Source organism: Prionailurus viverrinus, chromosome B1, assembly GCF_022837055.1.
Source record: "Prionailurus viverrinus isolate Anna chromosome B1, UM_Priviv_1.0, whole genome shotgun sequence".
Lineage (NCBI taxonomy): Eukaryota > Metazoa > Chordata > Mammalia > Carnivora > Felidae > Prionailurus > Prionailurus viverrinus.
Genome location: NC_062564.1, coordinates 92,548,975 through 92,570,490, shown reverse-complemented (window position 1 = coordinate 92,570,490; position 21,516 = coordinate 92,548,975). Strand labels below are relative to the sequence as shown.

Here is a 21,516-nt window from a genome sequence, read left to right as displayed (position 1 = left end):
CTTGAATCCCAGGCTTAAGAAATTGGACACTATTCAGAGAGAAGTCAGGAAGGATGTATTGTACGGTATTGTTTTGCATTTTGTTTTATCAGCAGAGTGTATTCCAGTCGTCAAGCTTCGTGGCAATAAGACCCCGGAGGAGAATGACAACTGAAGTTTACCTTTAGAGAAATTAAAAAAAAAAAAAAAAAAAAAAAAAAAGGAAGTATTAGAATTCTAAATGTAGCAATAAAAGATAAAATAGTTATCAAGGATGGTTGTGAAATCTTCTGAATGAATGTTTGGGAAAAGGTTGCATCCCTCTTATATACAACTACTGAAGGAAAGGGAATACATTTTGATTGAAAAACTAATAACCAACCAGCTAGGAACACCCTTGAAAGGACAGTTCAATCAAATGGAAAAAGATGAAAAATTATGTATCAAAAGCAAAATATATATCAAAAGTCTGAAATTTTTTACACAGTGTCACAGTTAATTGTGAGACTGTAAAAAATGTGTACTTTTTGTATCAAGATTCTTGGAAGTGAAAAGTAGATACAACGTAAGGTGATAACTGAAAATTCTAGTAGGCAGAGATATGACAGGGGTTAATTTTGGATAGGAAAGATTTGATCAAATGCATGTGACCTTTAATCACTTAAAATATATTATTTTAAATGCAACAATTAAAATTGTTCCTGTGTCTTCACTATTTCTGTGAATTGCGGACCCAGATGTTCTTAGGGTGAGCTTTACTTGCGAGTGTCTCTTTGAAAGAGTAAACTCAGGAGCCATATTTTATTTACAAAATTTCGGTTTTATGGTTATCAAGTAAATTTAATGTTAGGCTATGAGCATCATCTGCCTTAATTTTTCTTTGTTAAAATGTGTGTGAAAAACATCCCACACTTTTCTCTAGGCGCCTAGTTTTATTGCTGCTGACACTACGCGAGGCTTGAGATTTGGGACAGAATCACTTCTTTGAGCAGGTCCTTTCACCAATTTTTGTCTTTCAAAATTATCTTTAATATTGAATTATCAGCTCCAAAACACCCAGGCAGTCATTTGATTGCAAAATAATTTATTACATTTGGGAGATTTAGGGTGGAATGCAAATTATTTCCAGATCTGTAAAGTATAAACCTCTCTGCTGGACTCTGTGAGGAGACACAGGTATACTTTCTTTTGCATTCTCCAAGCCCGGTCCTATGTGCTTAGTTCACCAAAATTAATGAAGATCCCTCTGTTTTTTCATCTGGCTTCTACTGTTAAGTAGAGTATTAATTTATGTTTATAGACATTTGACTTCGATAGTCCTCTAAAATTTTTGAGAAGCTCCCTGTTGTGACCACAATAATGATCAGTAGCTTTATAAGCTTTTTATGTTTAAACCCTGCCTGTAGTTTTGCTGTATGTCATTCAGTGATTGTCAGCTTCTTGTGATTTGACACATTCTATTCTCTTTCTGGAATGCTCTCTCACCTACAAAACCACTCCTCACCACATCTGTTTGGCCATCTCATACTCGTCAATTAAGATTCAACTCATTTTACTTTTTATTTTTTAATTTTTTTTAAGTTTATTTATTCTTGAGAGATAGAGACAGAGCATGAGCAGAGGAAGGGAAGAGGGAGGGGGAGACACAGAATTCGAAGCAGGCTCTAGCCTCTGAGCTGTCAGCACAGAGCCCAGTGCAGGGCTCGAACCCACGAACCGTGAGATCATGACCTGAGCCAAAGCTGGATGCTTAACCCACTGAGCTACCCAGGCGTCCCTAATTTTACTTTTAATAATGAAGCCTGTCCAAAAAGAGATATGCATTCTTCTTGTAACTTCTTCTAGATTTTTATACATCATTGTTATTTTTAAAATATCTTGTAAAATATTGTTTTTACCACTGAATCGTTAACTCTTTTGGAACAGAATTCATGTGTATTCATTTTAGAGTCTCAAATCCCAGAATGATGTCTACAGCAAAGTAAACACCCATAAATGCTTATAGACTACATCAATGAATCAATAAATGAAACACCTTGAAACTAAGAGAGAACTTTTTTTTTTCCTGTTTGGTTATCTAGGCATCTTCCCGACTTATGCAAATTAATAGAATAGTAATAATCTCTTAATGCCAAAACAAACAAACAATCCCCCAAACCTAACCATTTCTATTCCTAACATACTCGCCCCTGGGTTTCATCAATTTTTAACCTTCCATAATTTCTTTGTCCTTTTTATTCTGGTCTTAACTGTATTAGTCTTTTTATTCTTTTTTTCTGATTGATTACTTTTTCTTTAAAAACTCCCTAAGCCTCATGTTTCACCATCACCAACTGCTCGTTTAACTAATATATTGTTTCAATGGTTTGTTGTATATAATTTACAAACATATTTGTAAAAATTAAGTCAATATAAGATAATTAAATATGAACATAAAAGGAGATCCACTTTAAATACATGATTATGGGCAAGGGCAGGAACTTGTTAATAATACAGGATAACTATGGCTACAAGCAATTTAACTGACTTTCCTTTAGGTTTGGGGGGTTTCCATGTAACTAACAGTTTTTAAGTCTTTGTTATCTTTACTCATCATCATTATTGCAAAAGTTATTTTCAAATTGTTTTCTTAGACAACTCTTTCTCTATGGCCTTGTGGCAACTGACTGTCTCATACTTCTTTTTTCATAAGGTAGAATTTTGATTTTTTTGTGTGAGAACTTTATCGTAAGATATGTAGGTAGGTTTGTACATTTGTCATGTTTTAATAATGATATAGATATCTTATATATAAACATACACTGCCAATACTATTTAACCAGAATCTGTTGCTGCCCCAGCAAAGATCGATTATTTAAAATTTGAATTTTTTTCTAGATTTATTGTGGTATTTTTCATAAATACTAAGTGTCTAATATGATTTTTATTTATTATGTGGTTAAATATTTACAGTAATTAAGGTGAATCCTATTTAAACAAAAGTGTAAAGTTATGAGATGTAACACAACTATTTAAGGATCCAAATCTTGTCATTTAATTAGTACATAACTAAAATTATTTTAACCTTTAACAAGCATAATGTGATCTTGTTTCAACAATTCGCATGTTTGCGATTATTTTAAAGGTGAGTATAGTTCACTGCATATCAGTTTTCAAATCTTTAATTATCTGATGATAGGTTAAATTGAAAGGGCAAAAGGGAGGTGGTTTAATGAGTTTCTAGGAGATAACTAAAATTAAAATGTATACATAGGCTTAGATTTTAGAATAAATGATTAAAAATTATGTTACTATGCACAAAGAGAAAGAAGATTTGATCTAATATGCTATATCCACATCTCATAAAAACAAAGATTTCATTCAAAACCAAGGTTACAATTTAATCATGATACAAAGAAATAATTTAAATGACAATAAAGATTGCCTTCGTGTATGATATTAAATTCATTACATATGAATTTATATTGTAGATAACTGCATTTCATTTCTCTGTCTTTTGAATTTTATTATTTTTATTTATTTATTTTCTTCTTTGAATTTTCAATCTTAAATTAAAAAAAATCGTTATCTTAATTGTAAATCATTGTAGACTGAAATACATATGAAATTTAGGAATCATAGTGTTATAAAATAATTAGAAAATGTAACGCAACATGTTTTTCTAGAAAACACTGTACCATTTACCTCAGTAGTAACTAGTGTCACCTGTGGTGTCATGAAACAGATGCTTTAGGATAGGGCTGCCAGGTTTAACAAATAAATGACATGACACCTAAATGTTGCATGGAGCTTATGTATACTAACAAATTATTCATTATTTACTTGAAATTCAAATGTAAGGGCATTCTGTATTTTATCTGGCAATCCTGCTCAAGGCGTTATGGAAGCCCATACGTAGTCTTGGAGTTTCTGACATGGTTGAGTGTGAGGGTTGTTTTCTGAATACAGAAAAAACAGTGGTCAGCTTTCACTTCTCAGTATGTCAGCATTTCAACCCCTATCTGAGCCTGCAAATTCCTCTTTTTAATCTGCTCTTTGTTCACACATAGAAGCAACTGAGTTATGTTAGGGGAAATCGGATCATTAAGTATATCAAATATACAGCCATATTTTTATACATAATTTCTAAGCTGTGTGTATCGTGTGTGTCTTTTTTGAAAATAAATTTGTGTGAATTGTGTCATAAGTATTTTATTTCCCAGTCCTGAAGATTTTGCATTTATTTTCATGGCTTAATTATCTAAGGTTTTACTTACATTATTTTGAAATTGTATTTGGCTTAAGTAGGTTATTAGTGGTTAATAAATTAGATGCATAGCTATATATTTTTAAATGAAGGTTTTATGTATTTGTTTTTAAAGTTTTTCCTATCTTTCATTGCTGGAATTTATGATTACTTTTCATATAAAAGACAAAGGTGCACACATCACTAGTAATTGATCTAATATTGTGGTACAATGATGTTTGTTGCAGATAGGTCTATGTACATAAGATCCTTATACCTGTAGGAATGACCGATCCCATTCAGGCATTTTTCATGTTTTCTGCTTTGAAAATGAATGCTAATTGCAGCCTTACAGGGAAACAACTAATTTGATCTCCTTATAATGTTTTGAAGAAAACTAGTTGAAATACAAGCGTCTAAATGTCAGTAAATGTTATCGCTCATAATTGACAAAGAAAAAAGAAGAACCATTTATTCTGTAAAGGAGTATAAGGATATCCTCTTAGAATTTTAGATACATAAACTAATGGTATTTGTGTAACTTAAGTGAAAGCATCCTTTGTCATTATTAAAGCAAGATAACTGAGTGGCTTGTCTTCAAGAGATATTTCAAGGGTACTTCTTTATTACCAACATAAAAAAAATGTGGTTTTCAAATAACTCTGGAACAAATCATAGTGTTCATATTTTAGTGGATTATGATAAAGGATTCCAGAAAAAATGTTCGATGATATTATAAACATAGAGGGCAATATATATTAGAGTTCCATTGCCTAAATATATGCCGATGTGGGATGGAAGTATTAAAAAACTAACTCAATCCCCAGCTTTGATTTTAAGATACCAATGATGCAAGGTGGTTTTATTCATCAAGAGAGCCTGACAGAGTGGCCAATGTGTGCTAGGTATTGTCGCCTTCTACTATTTTTCCCCTCTCAGGGAAAATTTCTTAAGCCTCTAAGGCATAATTTTCCACATTTCTAGATGATTCCTTCAATCTGTAACTTTTATGCAATACCTTGTCATATGGGTTTTTATTTTTTCATAAATAATTTAAAAGCTTAATGGTTTTAATCTTTCAAGAACAGATATTTAGAATACTGACCACTCTTGTGTTTAGATGGAAAAATTATGCATGATTACTGTGTTTTTAGATATCTAGCTTGAATCAATTTAGATAATGATAATAATCAAAGTGTATTGTCTAATTAAAGGAGCTGATACATGATCACTGGTTTTTGCTGTAGAGTTCAAAGCACTCTTAATTAATTTAGCTAATTAGAATTAAAGATTTTAAAAACAAAATTCAGTTACTATAATTGTACAGCTTTCCTGTTAAAAATAGTAGTGATAGTTGACATGGTCGCAGTAACCCACAGGGTAGATATTTTCTAGTGAACCAGTTGTAAACGTACCTTTGTGAGAAGGTCATTTTAAATAACACATACCCATATGCACATAAACACACGCAAGTATATAGAAATTTCTAAAAGCCTATGGATCCTCTATCTAGAAAGAACCCATGATGTTTCAGGAGACTCACGTCCTCATACAGAGTTGTGTGAGGGTCATGATATATGTCATAGTTGTGGACTGTACTTGTGGACAAATAGAAGCTCCTGTTTTGCAGGTTGTTAAATCTTTTAAATAACGATAAAGTTTGGCTTGAAAATAAATTGTGAGCGATGAATTCCTAAATTTTCCCTGGTAGTAAATTCAGGGCTTTGTACAGTACATCAACCTCTACTTGATATTGGGAGCATATTCCAGCTTATAAAATAAAGTATCTTTGTACATAACCATTCTTAGTGAGAATACGAGTCCTAATTCATTTTTAATCCATAGCCTCAAATTGGTATATAGTCTTTACCACAAGTGAAATATAGCAGTATTGGTTACTTTGGATTTTTAGGGGGGATGGTGACTGTTGTTAAGTAACAGAAATCCAACCGAGTAAATTTTAAAGATCTAATTGGCTTTATTAAATGATTCACCAATTGGACAGCATCCGATCTGGCAAATACAGGGGGCCCCTGAGGAATTTTACAAAATGGAAGGTTTTTATAGAAGAAAGTTGGGGCAAGAAAGTTATTAGCAAAACGAAGGGAAGGAAGGAAAGGATTGTTCCCGGCAAGGCTGCTTTCCCATAGCGGGGGTAAGAAAGGGATTTATCATGCAAATTACCTCATCTTCCTTTGGGGAAGAGAGAGGGCCCTTGTGTCCCTAATCGCTAATCAAAAAGAAAAGTTTCTTCTGACTGACGATTAACACTGGATTTCTGGGAGGGAGAGGTTGAAACTGCAAATAGATTAGGTATGAGGCTCCTGTATAGGAATTTGGTCCAAGTGATGCCATTTTGAAAGATGAAAACGGCAGGCAATGGTTTTCTTTTTAATATTTCTGAAAAGAATATGCTCAACATGCTTGTTTTCTCTCAGAAATGATCCATTTTGCTCATTCTTGGTGTAAAATTCTATACCACAAAACTACACTTGCCAATTACCTATCTCTGCGAACACCCATGAATTTAACTTTTAATAAACATTTATTAATTGTAAACTACATTGTAAGCATTACATAAATCTAAAGACTAAACTAAACACTTGGATTTAATACATATCTGTCGCATGAATGTTCTGAAGGCTTGTTTGAGTCATTCATTTTATAAATTTTTCTTTCTAAAAAACTAATCAAGTTTACATATGGGAACCACTTTCTCCAGATGAACTCTCGTTTTCTAAATGTATTCTATAATCTCTTAGCTCTGTCAACCTAAAATAAAGAGCATACTGTTTGATGAAAGGAAAAAAGGAAATTTAACATGAGGATGGTGTGAATATTACGAAATAAATGTAAGACCTCAAGATTATGCTGCACTAAGTTAGTACTATTAGACAAAAGACAATATATAATAACAGAAGGCTTTCAAGCTTTTTATAATTCATAATAATTATAACATTTAATCAGTTTTTGCCTTATATGGATCTTAAAATTTTAAACCTTTTTGTCATTTTTTTGTGAAAAGGAAAGCATTTACAATATGGACAATGTACGATTATATCTTAAAATATAAAAACAAATATAATACTGTTCAAGTGGGAAGATAAAAGACAAATCAAGCAGTGACCCACTTTTAATAGTAACCTCTACTATGCTTATCTCTGGACTTTACTGTTAAACAGAAAAAAAAATACATTTTTAAAGAGAATCCTCAAAAATGTCTCAGGAATAAGATAGAGGAAAGTTAAATGAATTGATTATTCAGCTGGACAGATCTCTAATGGAGACTTCCTTTTAAACGATCTTTCAGTTTATGATATGCTTTTACTCAGGACACAGAGGGCAGGTGTTTCTGACTTCTAGAAGGGGTAATGGGCTTTAACTTGTCTCTGCTAGTTTCACTTTACTTATAAAGAAGTGTCCTGACCTTGAGGCTCATTAAACTTTTGAATGTGCTCTGGAGTAGGTTACTGATCTCAGTATCTGGAAGTTTTTCACTGCACTGGAGTCTCAGTCATTTGGGATATTTGAAGGCTGTTCTTTCTTTCAGTCACAGAAGTAGGTTAGATCACTTCACACGTTTATATATTTCTTTAGCTTCTGTGGTTCATACTGTCATAAAGTATAAAGGATAACTTGCTTCCTGTTATGCAAATATAGAAATGTGAATATTCTAGTTATTTAATTTTTATTTTAATATATTATACTAAATTATTTTTCGGCAGGCAAATTATAATATTATTCATGGTATAAATAGATTATCAGCACTTTTATTTTTACAATTATTTCTGCAGCATACATGCTTATAGTTATTCTTCTTACGTCATTAATCAGAATTTGTAAATGTCCCAAAGTTTAATATCATACTTTACAGATGATCAAAGGCAATAACAGGATGACACAGTATAAAGAAAAATATGCATCGGGGCGCCTGAGTGGCTCAGTCGATTGAGCATCCGACTTCGGCCCAGGTCATGATCTCACGGTTTGTGAGTTCGAGCCCCGCGTCAGGCTCTGTGCTGACAGCTCAGAGCCTGGAGCCTGCTTCGGATTCTGTGTCTCCCTCTCTCTCTCTGCCCCTTCCCAGGTCATGCTCGTACTCTGTTTCTGTCAAAAATAAATAAACTTAAAAAAATTACAAAGAAAAATATGTATCATAAAAGTGTCATTAAAACCTATATGTTAAATATATACATACCTATAATGTTAAATATATGCATACATACATGTATGCAAAATTATAAAAAAGGAGATATTTGAATATCTCTTTTCCATTAAGAGTAATTTTTTCATCCATAGTTCAGAAAATAATATAAAGGTCTTAAATGTAAGATTTTTATGACTCACTTTGAAGAATAAATGAAGTGAATTAATAAATTGATATAAAAAGAATACCAACAGTCCTTTGCCTTTACTTTAGATTTGACTGAAAAGAAAATCTTTCATCTGTATCAAGTGACCAACTCCTTATGTATGCTGATGAATAACTAGGGGAAAAATGCATTTGTGAAGTGAAGAGAAAAAGCAAAAAAAAAAAAAAATTCAAGTACGCTTTCATAATTCTAAAACATATGTAGAATATATCATAAAGCATAGAGATTCAGCATATTTGACCCATTCTCTCTAGCCTGAAATGTTTCAGCAAATGCATACCCATAATAGTTAACACTGCGGAATAACTGTCCTTGGCACTGACTCTAAAGTGTAATAACATTGCTTTTATATATGTATATATATTTGTGTGCTGCATGTCCAACATTAACCCAGACAGCCCCCAAGGACAATGAATATTCAGTATTCAAAATCAGCTCTTAAAAGGCTTGAAACAAAATGTATGTGACTATAACTTTAGTAATAATATTTCATTTTCTCTAGTTTATCTGGCACTACTTCACATTTGGGAAATTTGATGCTGAAATAGAGGAAATCTTTCCTTCCCATCCTACTTGGTTCTGACCTTCAACCTCAGCCTTTACGCTTGTCCTATTCAGATTTGCATTCCTGGCTTAACAGAAAGGTGGGAGGTGGTAATTTAATAAAAGGCGGCTATATTATTCATACAACTACTTGAAATAGGTGCACTTTAAATAAAAGCGGCACACAAGTAACCCTAAGCAGTAACTAAAATATGCATTTTAAATTTATGTTGAGATTTAAGGTATCAAGTATAATGTGTGCTAAACTTCTGTGTTCTTAAAATCCTGGACTATTTCAGTAAAAACAATTTGTGTGTGTATTTTGACTACATGAAATAAACATGTAATATCCACGCTAAAGGGTTTCTCCATAAGTATTTTATAACATAATGAGAAACATTTGACTGATTTAAATATGTGTTAGGTTGACTAATTTCTGCCTTATACTGCCATGTGCCTTTCGGTATATTAATTTTTACACATAATAAATTACTCTATAGGTTGTGGATAGGTCACTCGAGTTTGTTTTGTTCTCGAACTACTAGAAAGTTGTTTCTTATAAATCAGTAGTTTAAGAAAAAAAAAAGTTTCATCTTGTAAGTAGTATCCCCTCCTTATTTTGAGAAAAGTAGTGTTATTTGCAGGATGTTCGTGTGTCCTGAGTTATCCATGAAAGCACAAGATTATGTCCTGTGCTTCCTTTTACTCACACAATTATTTGGATTAGACAGTAAATTATTTGACCCCTGCAATTATTTGTTCAAATTCATTTTACAAACCTGAATTTCCATGGTGCTTAGTTATTGTCATTTACTGAGGCATTTTAAATTCTGATTGGTATAGGGGCGCCTGGGTGGCGCAGTCGGTTAAGCGTCTGACTTCAGCCAGGTCACGATCTCGCGGTCTGTGAGTTCGAGCCCCGCGTCGGGCTCTGGGCTGATGGCTCAGAGCCTGGAGCCTGTTTCTGATTCTGTGTCTTCCTCTCTCTCTGCCCCTCCCCCATTCATGCTCTGTCTCTCTCTGTCCCAAAAATAAATAAACGTTGAAAAAAAAAAATTTTTTAAATAAATAAATAAATTCTGATTGGTATAAACAAAATATATTTAAACTATATATATTCACGTTTATCATGAAACAGGGAATTCGAATTCAAGGACATAGGAAGATAAGATTTGATTGCTTAAAAAGAGGAAAATTTCTATTTTCTTTAATAGAATATTCTCTATAGCATTATGACCAGGTAAGTTATAATAACTACCATATAATCCTGGGTTGTAGCTAACTGGTTTTATAATTCATGATATTATGTTACAAAAATATATATATTTTGATTGCTCAATATGAGTTACCACCAGGGACATGTAAATATTCATTTTCACTTTATTTCTGTCAATTATGGTGCCTGACTTTTCCAATTTTAGTTGATGTGTCTGCTAAATGGTGACCTAGGGAAGAAATGTTTGGTGATTTGTTCAGAAACTGAATTTGTGAGGAAAAATAAATGTGAGAATTGGAGAAATAAATTAAGAAAAATATATTAACTAGATAATCTACTTGAAAAAAATGAAATACCACAGAAGAAAAATTATTCTGATCAGTATGTTCTTATGTTCGTGTTAAAAAAAACAAACAAAAGAAACAAAAAAGCCAACTATTTACCAGATTGAGACAATCCAGTTATGCCATTTAGTGTAATTCTTAATTTTTAATTATATTTTAATTTATATATGTATATATATTATTATAATCGATTTTACACAACAGAATTGCTTTTTATCACAATTGAACACTATTTTCCGCACATTTTCATTATATATCTATTACGTGCCAGATGCTGACCTAGCCAATGCAGTTTCTGCTCTTATTGTGCTCATTGCCTAATATAAAGATTATAGAAAGGTAGGAAGAAATATCCGTTATCATTATAAATAAGTAAAATACTTAAAATCATAAAATCTAACTGATTGGATTTGGAAATTCTACCTCATAATTCAGTACATTTTATAAGACTGGACCAAATTCAATATCTTTTTTCCTGTCACCCTTTTATAAGAAAACGGATTCCTTTTAGGGAATAAATTTATTATTATTATTATTTTTATACACATTAAAAGGTTTGGTTTTTACATAATATAAACGATGAAGTAAAGTAAAACCAGAAAATGTGAAGCATTTTTTAACTTTTTAATTACATCAACATTTTCTAGTACAGGTTTCTGTATGATATGTTGATTTAATATATATAATTTGGAATTTTTTCAATTAAACGTATAACCAGTTATTTGTAGATACTCTAATGACTCATTCTAGAATGTTTACAGGCCACACTTTTTTTTTTTTCTATACTCTGATCGTGCATAAGTAATGAAGTGGGGATTGTTCTGTATGTAACTTCAAAAGTTTAATCTCCACATAATTGGTGCTTGATATATAAAACATACCTTTCCCACACAAAACTCATTTTCTAAAATACCAAAATTGACATTTTTAGAAACCCACGCAACGGATTGACTTGACAATTAGAAACCAAGGCTAACACTGAAATACTCTGACACGACGTGGGTCTGGTATAGGGAGACGACTTATTTCCAGTTGTATTTGTTTCTTTTCCAGTAACGTGCAATTCTAAACTCCCAAACGCAGGCTCCTTTTCTTAGAGTATTTTTCTTTCTTTTTCACAGCACGGAAAAGGATATGCTAGTCAATTCTACAGGATTTACCTGAAGCAGCATGATTTGCACAAAGTCGACCAACAAAAGCATCAACTTTTCAACTTCATTATCTTGGCCATCAGTTAGTTGTGTGTAACCGAGTACTAGATTGCCGGCGGAGTCATCGTGGCCAATTATAGGACCTAATTGCTCTCAGCAGGCCTGAGAAATGAGTTGAAATGTGCAGAACTGTAGAAACTTTAGAGGCAACTGCTTTTGCCTCTCCGATCAGTGTGTGCCTGTTTACAGCACTATATATCTTTCTCTCTCCAAATGTCACTGAGCCCTTTACATGTTTATATTCACCACGAGAAGCCAGTCATAAAGATAAAGGAAATTTGTGCATTATAAATGCAATATCACTGTTTTAAACTTGACTGTTTTATATTCTTTTTGTGTGATCAAGTGTTCCCCAAACTATTCCAACTTTACAAGACAGATTGTGATTATGTTCTTTTCACCTGTGGGTTATAAAAAATGTTGTATTCTGAAGACCCACAAAATATCAAAGACATTCTGTAGTTTATACACCGTGTTGCAAAGTGTTTACTGTACTATTTCAAAGCTTCTAAATAAATATAAAATATATATATTATATTATATAATTTTCCTAAAATGTGGTACAACTCAGTTGGTTTTTAAATGGATTCATACAGTCCACATCATATAGTAAAGTGAAGGTAATTCAGGGTCCCAAAGATAAACTTACTAAGAAAAGAATAATCATTAATAGTTTCCTCCCAATTTTCATCTTATACAACCCTGTTTTTCCTTGTTTAAAAGAAAATGAAGCTCTAAGCTACACAATTTTGTCAAGAACTTGTACTGAATTTTCAATGCCAAAGATATAGCTGTCGATGTTATCAGAAGAGCACTGAATATGTAATATCAGAATATCTAACAATCTACATTCTTTCGATTCTATTTCTATGGCTTTGAATTTAGAATCATTTAAAGCTTTTATAAAGAATCTATAAATCCACCTGTATTTGTTGTTAGAAAAAAAAACAAAAACAAACACTGGGTGTCTGTACATTTTGTGGTGTAAAATACGTAATTGAGATTACTATTTTAAGAAGTCCTCAACCGTATAACTCACACAGAATTTTATTTTACATAGTTTTACATAGTTTTGTGACTCTTACTAACACATGAATATAAAATCTATTTATAACTCTATATGAACATATAGAGATATATAAGTATCTGAACTGGTAAAGAGTAACTATAAGATATAAGTGATCTCTAAATTTAAAATAAGTTAAATAAATTTGGAGATAGAAATATGGTACATTATTGTTTCAGTATTATCTTACATGTGAAGATTTTATAGCTTAAATATAGTCAGTGTTTTATTAATGAGAAAATTCTTTGAGTCAGCCTTGAAAAGTTAAGCTTGCCTTTTATTTTCATGTCCACGTAGTCAATTATTAAATTCCTTTAGATGTATTTTCCTTTCTTTTACATAGTTTTCTTTTTACCAGCTGTTTTTTATTGCTTAATTAAGAGAGAAATTAAGAGAAAAAAATCAGAGGATGTGAGATAATCTTAGCAAAAAACAGAATTCTCAAAGCTCCCTCCTAAGAAAGCCTTCAACATTTCTAAATGTTTGCCCAATCCAAATTACAGATCAATTTTGACACATTTACCTTAACTGCTAACTGATCTTCTGGATTCAGTGATAGTTTGAGCTGTGCTATATTATTAAAGAGCAGACTAAAGCTTAACACATAACAAATGTTTCCCACCTAGTTTTATGGTCATGTAAATGGGAATATTTTCCTTCGAATTAACAATAAAATGCATACATATTTTCAGAGGACCTTGATATGTAGATTTGAGTGATATCTTGGCATCACTCATTTGACTTACCAAATGACAGAGATTAATATGTCGTAATCCCAATCATTTTATCTATTGAAGTATGTGTAATATTCCAGTCTTTTGGGGACCCTTTAAAAACACGTAAAACCAATCCATCGCATATGACACAAAAGCACATACGTTCACAAAAGTGCAGCAGTAACATTTTCTCAAACTTTTGGCGCTACTTCATTAAGATTTTGAATGATAGACTATTTTAATAAGGATATGTTTCTATATAATTTAGCTGGAAAAATGTCTGTTTGTTGTAATTGCTTTTTAAACAAGAAAATGATTTTCTTGTTGAATCACTGCTTTAATTAAAACCTTTCATTCATCATTTTCCAATTATGGCCGAAAACACACATCCATCTGCCTTATCACATGCATTAAAAGTAAGGTTATATTCATTCCATGTATTATGTTTATATTCATTCATTCAATGTTAAGAAGGTTTCTTTAATTATTTAGACTTTTATGTCATCGTATATCATCTCCCTTGAACAAACTTCTTATGCCATATATTTACGCATTCGGTTTTTATATATCATAGTAACAGTTATTCTAATTTACATTCTAATTATTAAATCATATCATTAATCAACAAAAACAAACAACAAAAACAAGAAAATTTTGCCCAATTTGTGGGAAAGATAGAATTTGCTAAAATGCTAAACAGTTATTAATCATGTATTGTATCCAGAATAAATCAGAAGTTACCAGAGAGTAATGATATAATTTTAGCTAATTGGCTAGGATGTTTTCTACCAATGAGAGGGGGACTATAAAATAGAAAAGCAACCAATCAATAATAAAGGTTTACAAAAAAACATGTATTAGATTACCACGAAAAGGAATTTTAGAATAGTTTTTCTGTTTAATCCAGTCATCTTAATGCCCAGTCTTACATAATTTCATACATATCAAAAAATACTATCTAAATTATTAGATGACATTTCATCAATAAATTACTTCAGAAACGAATGATCATGACATTTACTCCTTGATAAACACGGTTCGTTCTAAAGTAGTAAAAATGTCAAAATATTTTCCTGTGGAAACAGTGTCTTAACGTTTCAAAGGTATGTCAAACGACAATTTTTAGAAATATTTCCTCCACGTGTAAAATTCTAATTCTTATCTTGTAAACATAATTTTGTGAAATCATTTTAAATCAATATTTAAGTATCACATCATAATTACTTTACAGATATAATGGTATCACTCTAAGTGTATCATCTTTCTTGGGAACTATTGAGAAATATGTATATTTTGTTTTTTGAAGATATTAAATGCAATGCCTTTATCAAACATTGCAAATTAAGTACTATAGTAGAGGATTTAAATATTTTAATTACTCCCGTTTCCTTTTAATTTCCTCCTGTTTCATTTCTTAATAGTGTTATAATTTGCCGCCGGATCTCCTGTACTGTAGAAACCTTCTTATTTCTTCAATAAGAGGAAGAAAAAACATCCTCACAATTCTCAACATAAACTTTAATAACTGTCTATTAATTATGCCGTTTTAACTTTACAAAAATAGTTTACTGGAGTAAAATTAATATTTAATACGACTACTGACTCAGAATGTTGCAAATGTTAGGCAGCATAAAGAAAATTACTTACGGTGCTGACTGATCATAGCACTGTTATTTGTCATGACATGTGGTTTTCTTTCTCCCCCTCATATTTCTATGTGTGCTTTTAATACCCGAGGAACTCAAAAACATTTAAAATCTTGGTATACTTGATAATTTTTCTGAAAATCTTATATTTTTCATATTGCAATTTCTTGGGTTCTTTATCTTTTTCAAAACTCTAATTTTGTAGTGGTAAAGGCTTTGCACTTAACATCCTTTTTATGTTCCTTTTTAACAAGGAAAAACAGAAAATGACAAAATTCCATATTTTTTATGCCATGGAGTAGTAAAATTATTTTATATATATTGTTAGCACTTCAAGGACTATCCCTCTGCTAGGTCGAACAAAATCCTTATACAGTAATTTGTGAAGCTACTGTTCAATAGAATATTTTTGTTTCTTCTAAAACTTGGCATAGGTTTTAGATTATAGCATTCTATGAGAATGCTGGGAGATGGGTGCCGCCAGAGTATTGCAGGCAATAATATGACTAAAATTCTAATATCTTTAGTGTGCATGCATGTATTTCTAACCACTGTTATTTTTTAAGTATTTGTAAAATTAGAAAAATGACTTTTATTTCTTGAAAACTTGTCACATGCTTAGTTTGAAGTTTTACACTTCAGACGTTTTTGAGTTGCGTGCAATTTTTGCATTATTGACGCAAATATTAAAATCTCGCATGAGACTCAAAAGCTTCTGAACGATAGAACTCAGACTTCCAATACATCCGTACATCATAGAGCTGAAAGTAAGCAGGGAATTTCAGCTCTAAACACATTTTCAAGACAGTTATCTGTGAGTGAAAACAGGGTATTATAACAAAAGATGAGTTTAAATCTTAACTATAGTGTTTGTTACTGTGAATGCTATAATAATACATAAGTAAAGTGAGTGTAAATGTAATATATTATTTTATACTGCTGTATACACATGAAATAAATAAAACTAGGATACATATTATGCCATTTTTCCATGCATGGATCTTCCACTGACGCCCGTGGGAGCTTTGAATAAAAATCAGTGGCAAAATATGGCCCTAAGTTTAAAAACAACTAATGCTGATTTAGTAAATTCAGTCTTAATATAACAGGTCTAAGGGGACATCTGTTCAAAACTGAGTCTCATTCGAAGAAACATATGCTAGGTTTAAAGGATTTTGCGATATTTACACTTTTGAAAGTAGGCATTTAATTCTATATGATTCTCATGATACCCACAATGAATATTTTAAATGTATATATTTTTCCACCTATTGTTATATTTTCTTCTTAAGTTTTTTGACTTGTAGTAATACCAAGGGCCCACAAGGAATAATGTAGATGTTTGACACAGGATATGAGTGCCTTCGAGCAATAAAAGGAAAATATTTTATCTAAAATTTTAGACACAAATTATTTCATATTTAAAATCAATGGACACATAAGAAAAAAAATAAAATTCATATGGGTATCATATTCCAAGAAGAAAACATAAATTAAGGTATAGTGTTTTTTAATAATGATAATAATCTGGACAAATCTTACAGAAATTTATATTCTGAAATAACTAAAAGGTAAAAGAAAAGTGTGCTTTGTAACCTAATGTGTGGTTTACGTAACCAATTTTCTTGAGTTCAAACTACACATACCTGGACAGAAACTCATTTTATGAAGCAACAAGGGATAGGGATAGGACTAGGTATTTCTCTTGCTCTTTATGTCTAATAAAGCCAGCCCTATGGTGGGAAAAAAAAACTAATAAAAATATACAGGAATGATTCTCAAGAGAATGTTAACAGCGATAGTTACAAGTTGCTTTGTTCCCCTAGACCTGTCCCTCCTGTCCCTTACTTTTACCCTTTCTGGGAATCATATCATGGACTCTTCTATGTAACCAAGATTATGAATTTTCAGACGTAAAAATTAAATTTTATTAAATTACACACTTCTATTAAGGTCCAACAATGAGGAGAGGTAGGAATGCATAGTAATATCTGCCTTCATGAAAATTCTAGTTTGCTTTGAGAACCAAAGAAACTATAGGAAAATGTGAAATAATTCAACAGTCAAATAATTAAGTAATCAAATTTGTGGTCAAAACCCAATAGTGGGTCACAAGAGTAATTCAGTGTATTAAGACGATAACATAAAAATAAAACTAGAAGTAAATAGAATAGGAAAAAAAAGTAGAGTAGAAGAGTATGAAAACACGTCACTCATGGTAAAAACAAATAGTTCTTTGTGAAACATTTTTTTTCCGATACATGTGTAAAATAGGTCACAATGTGAAATATATTTCTCGCTGTGAATCATTACCCAAATGTTTGAAAAGCACCGCATCGTATGATCACTATTTCAAATTTAAATTTCTTTAATGCTATAGAAAGTCAGGGGAGATCTTTTCAAAAAGTTATCTCACATCTGAATTTTGATCTTTACTTTTGTAAAATACGAAGTACACTTAGCTGTGAAATTCTTATGAGAATTAGGTGAACTGACACGTGTGAAATGCATAGCACAATGCTAACGCACATTAAGTGGTGTATTTAATTATTAATATTGCTTTTCATCACTTTGTCGCTATTCTTGATTCTCAAAAGTATGGAATACAGGCAACAAATGGAAATCATTCCTTTCTCAAAACTCTAGTCTGCTTCTGAGTTGTATTTAACCAGCGCTGATTGCAAAATTGCAAGATGAAAGTTAACTTGCCTTTGGTATCTACTCATCAGCTCAGTTCACCTTTGCCTCTCTATTTATTGGTGGTATGGAGTCCAGGAAGTAAAACTCACAGCTGCTGAGCTCCAGTCGTTTCCCTCGCCCCCCTTTGCAACTCTCAAATAGCCCTCTATCCCTACTATTGAAAAATATATATGTATGATTGCACTAGGATATATTTACCTGATATTTCCCCCTTGACCCCCGATGTGCTTTTTGAATAACTTTCTATTTCCATGCAAATAAATGTTTGTTGGAGTTACTGAATAATTGACAGAATCATATTTTTTTGCATATGATATATCATAAAATGAATCTGGACAGTGTTAAATAACAAAAATTCAATTGAGTAAATTTTAAAGTTCTAACTGGCTTTATCGAACAATTCAGAAATCTGACATCTCATCTAGCAAGTAGAAAAGAGCTCCAAAGGGCTACAGAAAGGGAAAGGTTTCATAAATCCAGAACAAGGGAATCATAAACCAAATAAAGGACTATTTCAGGCAAGATAGGTAAGATCGCCTCCCTTTGGGGGCTAACAGGGACTTATTATGTGGATTACTTCACTGGTGCTGAGCAGAGAATTCCAGACTGACTAAGGTTGCATTTCTGGGGAAGGTTGAAACTACAATTAGGTTAGGAATAAAGCCCCTGTTTGGCAATGCGGGCCTAGCAGAAGCAACTCCATTTTGGATGTGTGGTTTCCTTTTCAACAATTCCTTCCTTTAGATCAGACTGTCAGCTTGACTGAGATATGTCATCAAAATTGAAGGCATTAGCACCCCTCTCGGCTACCACTCGCAGCTTTTGTTGTTTCTTTGTGTGGTTTCCATAGGTCACTGTTCCAGGTTCATAGTCCTTAGATTCATCATTCTCTTTGCTTCTTTTTTTGAAATCCCAGTCTTGGGGACATCATTTTCTTGGTGGCTAGCAGCTGTGAACATACATTTAAGGCTTTTGAGAGAATACAATGCACTAGGGAGATTATTATGATTATAATAGGCAGGATAGTTTTTAACGTGTGGCCTGCACTTTGGAGCCATGGTCCCCCAAACCCAAACCAATCAAAATCAAAAAAGTCAAAGAAAGACCCCCCTAAAAGAGTCACCTTTTTAAGCCAAGTGGCTTGCTCAATGATCTTATATAACCAGGTTTCAACTTCCACAGAAGTATTAATCCAGGTACAGCACATTGGTGTTGGCCATAGCACTGATACCTTCTTGCTGAGCTTAAAGATAATCAAGGGCTGGGGCGCCTGGGTGGCTCAGTCGGTTGGGTGTCCCACTTCGGTTCAGGTCATGATCTCACAGTCTGTGAGTTCAAGCCCCGCGTCGGGCTCTGTGCTGATAGCTCAGAGCCTGGAACCTGCTTCAGATTCTGTCTGTCTCCTTCCCTCTCTCTCTGCCTCTCTCTTGCTCATGCTCTGTGTCTCTCTATCTCAAAAATAAATAAAAAAAATTTTTTAATTAAAAAAAAGGTAATTAAGAGCTATCTTGTCCTTAAGAACTACCTTGGTCAGAAACATCTAAAAATTTTTCTTGGGTAGCTATTGTTTTAGCATCAGATTCTACAATATCTTCAAGAATTAGGGAGAGGTTTCCCATCATATTCTCATTTACATTTACTCCTGGCCAAGGAAGTATGGCCCTGCCAAAGGAAGCAAATCCTGAGTCACTAGTGCCTCCTGAGAGGTTCTTTCTAATTGGATGGCATGAATTCAGGGGAGTCAATTCACGAAGTATCTTAGTTTGTGGAAAATTAGAGGCACAGTTGGATAACCCAAGAGGCATGGCCCAGTTATGTACCAGCCATAACTAGGTATTCAGGTCCAAGAAGAATGAAAAGTATCATAGACAAAGACAAAGCCAATTAGGGCACAAACCATTCCCATTAAGGAGGTTCTGTTAATGGATTCGTTTACAGAGATTAATGCATTTACCCCATTCAACCCAGGGGTCAACGAGGTTCTCAGCACATTCAGAAAGTAAATCTCATTGTCTGAAATAGATTGCAAAGATGGGTGCTGCTGAAGAGATTTCTTAGTGGGCAGATCTGATCCAGATGCTCATGGCAATGTGGGAGTGGGATTGTACAAAGATTTACATAGGTATATGGGTCAAACTGCTTAAATACAGCTATAATTGGAGAAAGGGAAAAAAAACAAGGCACTGGATATTCTGATCATAAAAGTGGAACTTGGTAAGAGACTTCCAAGATTGACGAGTTCATCCCCATTAGCATTGGTGTAGGAAATATGGATGGGGGTGTTGTGTATCTTTCCAGACCAATGTCAGAGTAAAGGAAAGAAAGAGAAGGAAAAAAAAAAAAGCTTTCATGTTCAGTTAAAGTATGAAATGTGGATCTGGTGTCCTGGGTAGAAGGAGCCTACACTCATGTCAGCTGCTTCTATTCCTCGTCAGTTTGATTTGGGGGTCTTCAGCTTCTGTACAGGCCAAGATGTCAGGTAAAGCCTTCTTTAGCTGTGAGATGTGTACCTTAGACTCAGTGTCTTCTAGATTTGCAGCAGTGTCAGTGGTCAAGAAGACTCAGTAATGTTCTTTCCAGTGGGGCTCAGGTTGATGTTTCCAGAATACCCAGTCACTAAGCTTCAGACAATGACCAACAAACAGAATCTTTTGAATTGAGATCTTGGATCCCAAGACTTGGAAGTCTTCTTTAATTTGTTGATACTTAGAAATGTTAAATAATGATCGCATATAAGACACTAAATAATACATTATTGACATATTTATTAATATATATTAATATAAGACATGAAATACTTTTGGTAACGAGTCATACTATCATGACAACAAGGGATCAGCAGAAAGTTGTATACCAATAGACATTGGTCTACTGGTGACTATCTCATGTAGAGTTAGTTTGTTTCCCGAAAGGGATCTGCGAGCAGTCAGCAAGGCCAGAGGCAATACCTTAGGTCAAGGGAGTCCAGTAGCTCCAACAAGTTTAGAGATTTTCAGTTTGAGGATCCCATTAGTTTTCTCGACCTTGCCTGATGACTGAGGATAATAAGGACAGCAATCATTCCAAGAAGTCTGCAAGATTTTCATTAAGGCTTATATGATTTATCCAGTGAAGTGGGTGCCTTGATCACTGGAGATTGTGGAAGGTATGCCCCAAGTGGGAAACACAGTCTCTAATAATCTCTTTGCCATGGCGAGAGCATCAGCATTGTGGCAGGGGGAGGCTCCAAACCATGTGGAAAACATAAATAAAATAAGAAATACATATCAATAACCCATAATAAGTAGCAGTTGAATAAAGTCCAGCTGCCAGTGCTGAAAAGGACCAGAAGGATTAAGTCTGAGGCCTCTTGGAACAAAAATAGTTTTTCCAGTGTTATGGATCTGACAGGTTAGATGTTGGTAGTAAACTGTTTTCTCAATTGTATAGAAGTTGCTATACCAATGTCTATTCATAATTTGAGTCCTCTTAAATGCACCATGGCAGATAAAGGAGTG

At 33.0% G+C, this 21,516-nt stretch overlaps 1 protein-coding gene across 2 annotated transcripts in view; it reads left to right on the top strand.

Annotated features, from left to right (window-relative positions):
* PCDH10 (protocadherin 10) overlaps window positions 1-21,516 on the top strand; it is a 62,427-nt gene that overhangs the window by 28,194 nt on the left and 12,717 nt on the right. Inside the window, exon 5 of one of the 2 annotated variants that reach the window (XM_047854846.1) lies at window positions 11,802-12,347. The exons of the other annotated variant lie outside the window; for it this stretch is intronic. Within the exon in view, the coding sequence (XP_047710802.1) occupies window positions 11,802-11,821 (20 nt within the window). The 3' untranslated portion in view covers window positions 11,822-12,347. Of the gene's footprint in view, window positions 1-11,801; window positions 12,348-21,516 lie in introns of those variants that run through there. 2 annotated transcript variants of the gene reach the window in all.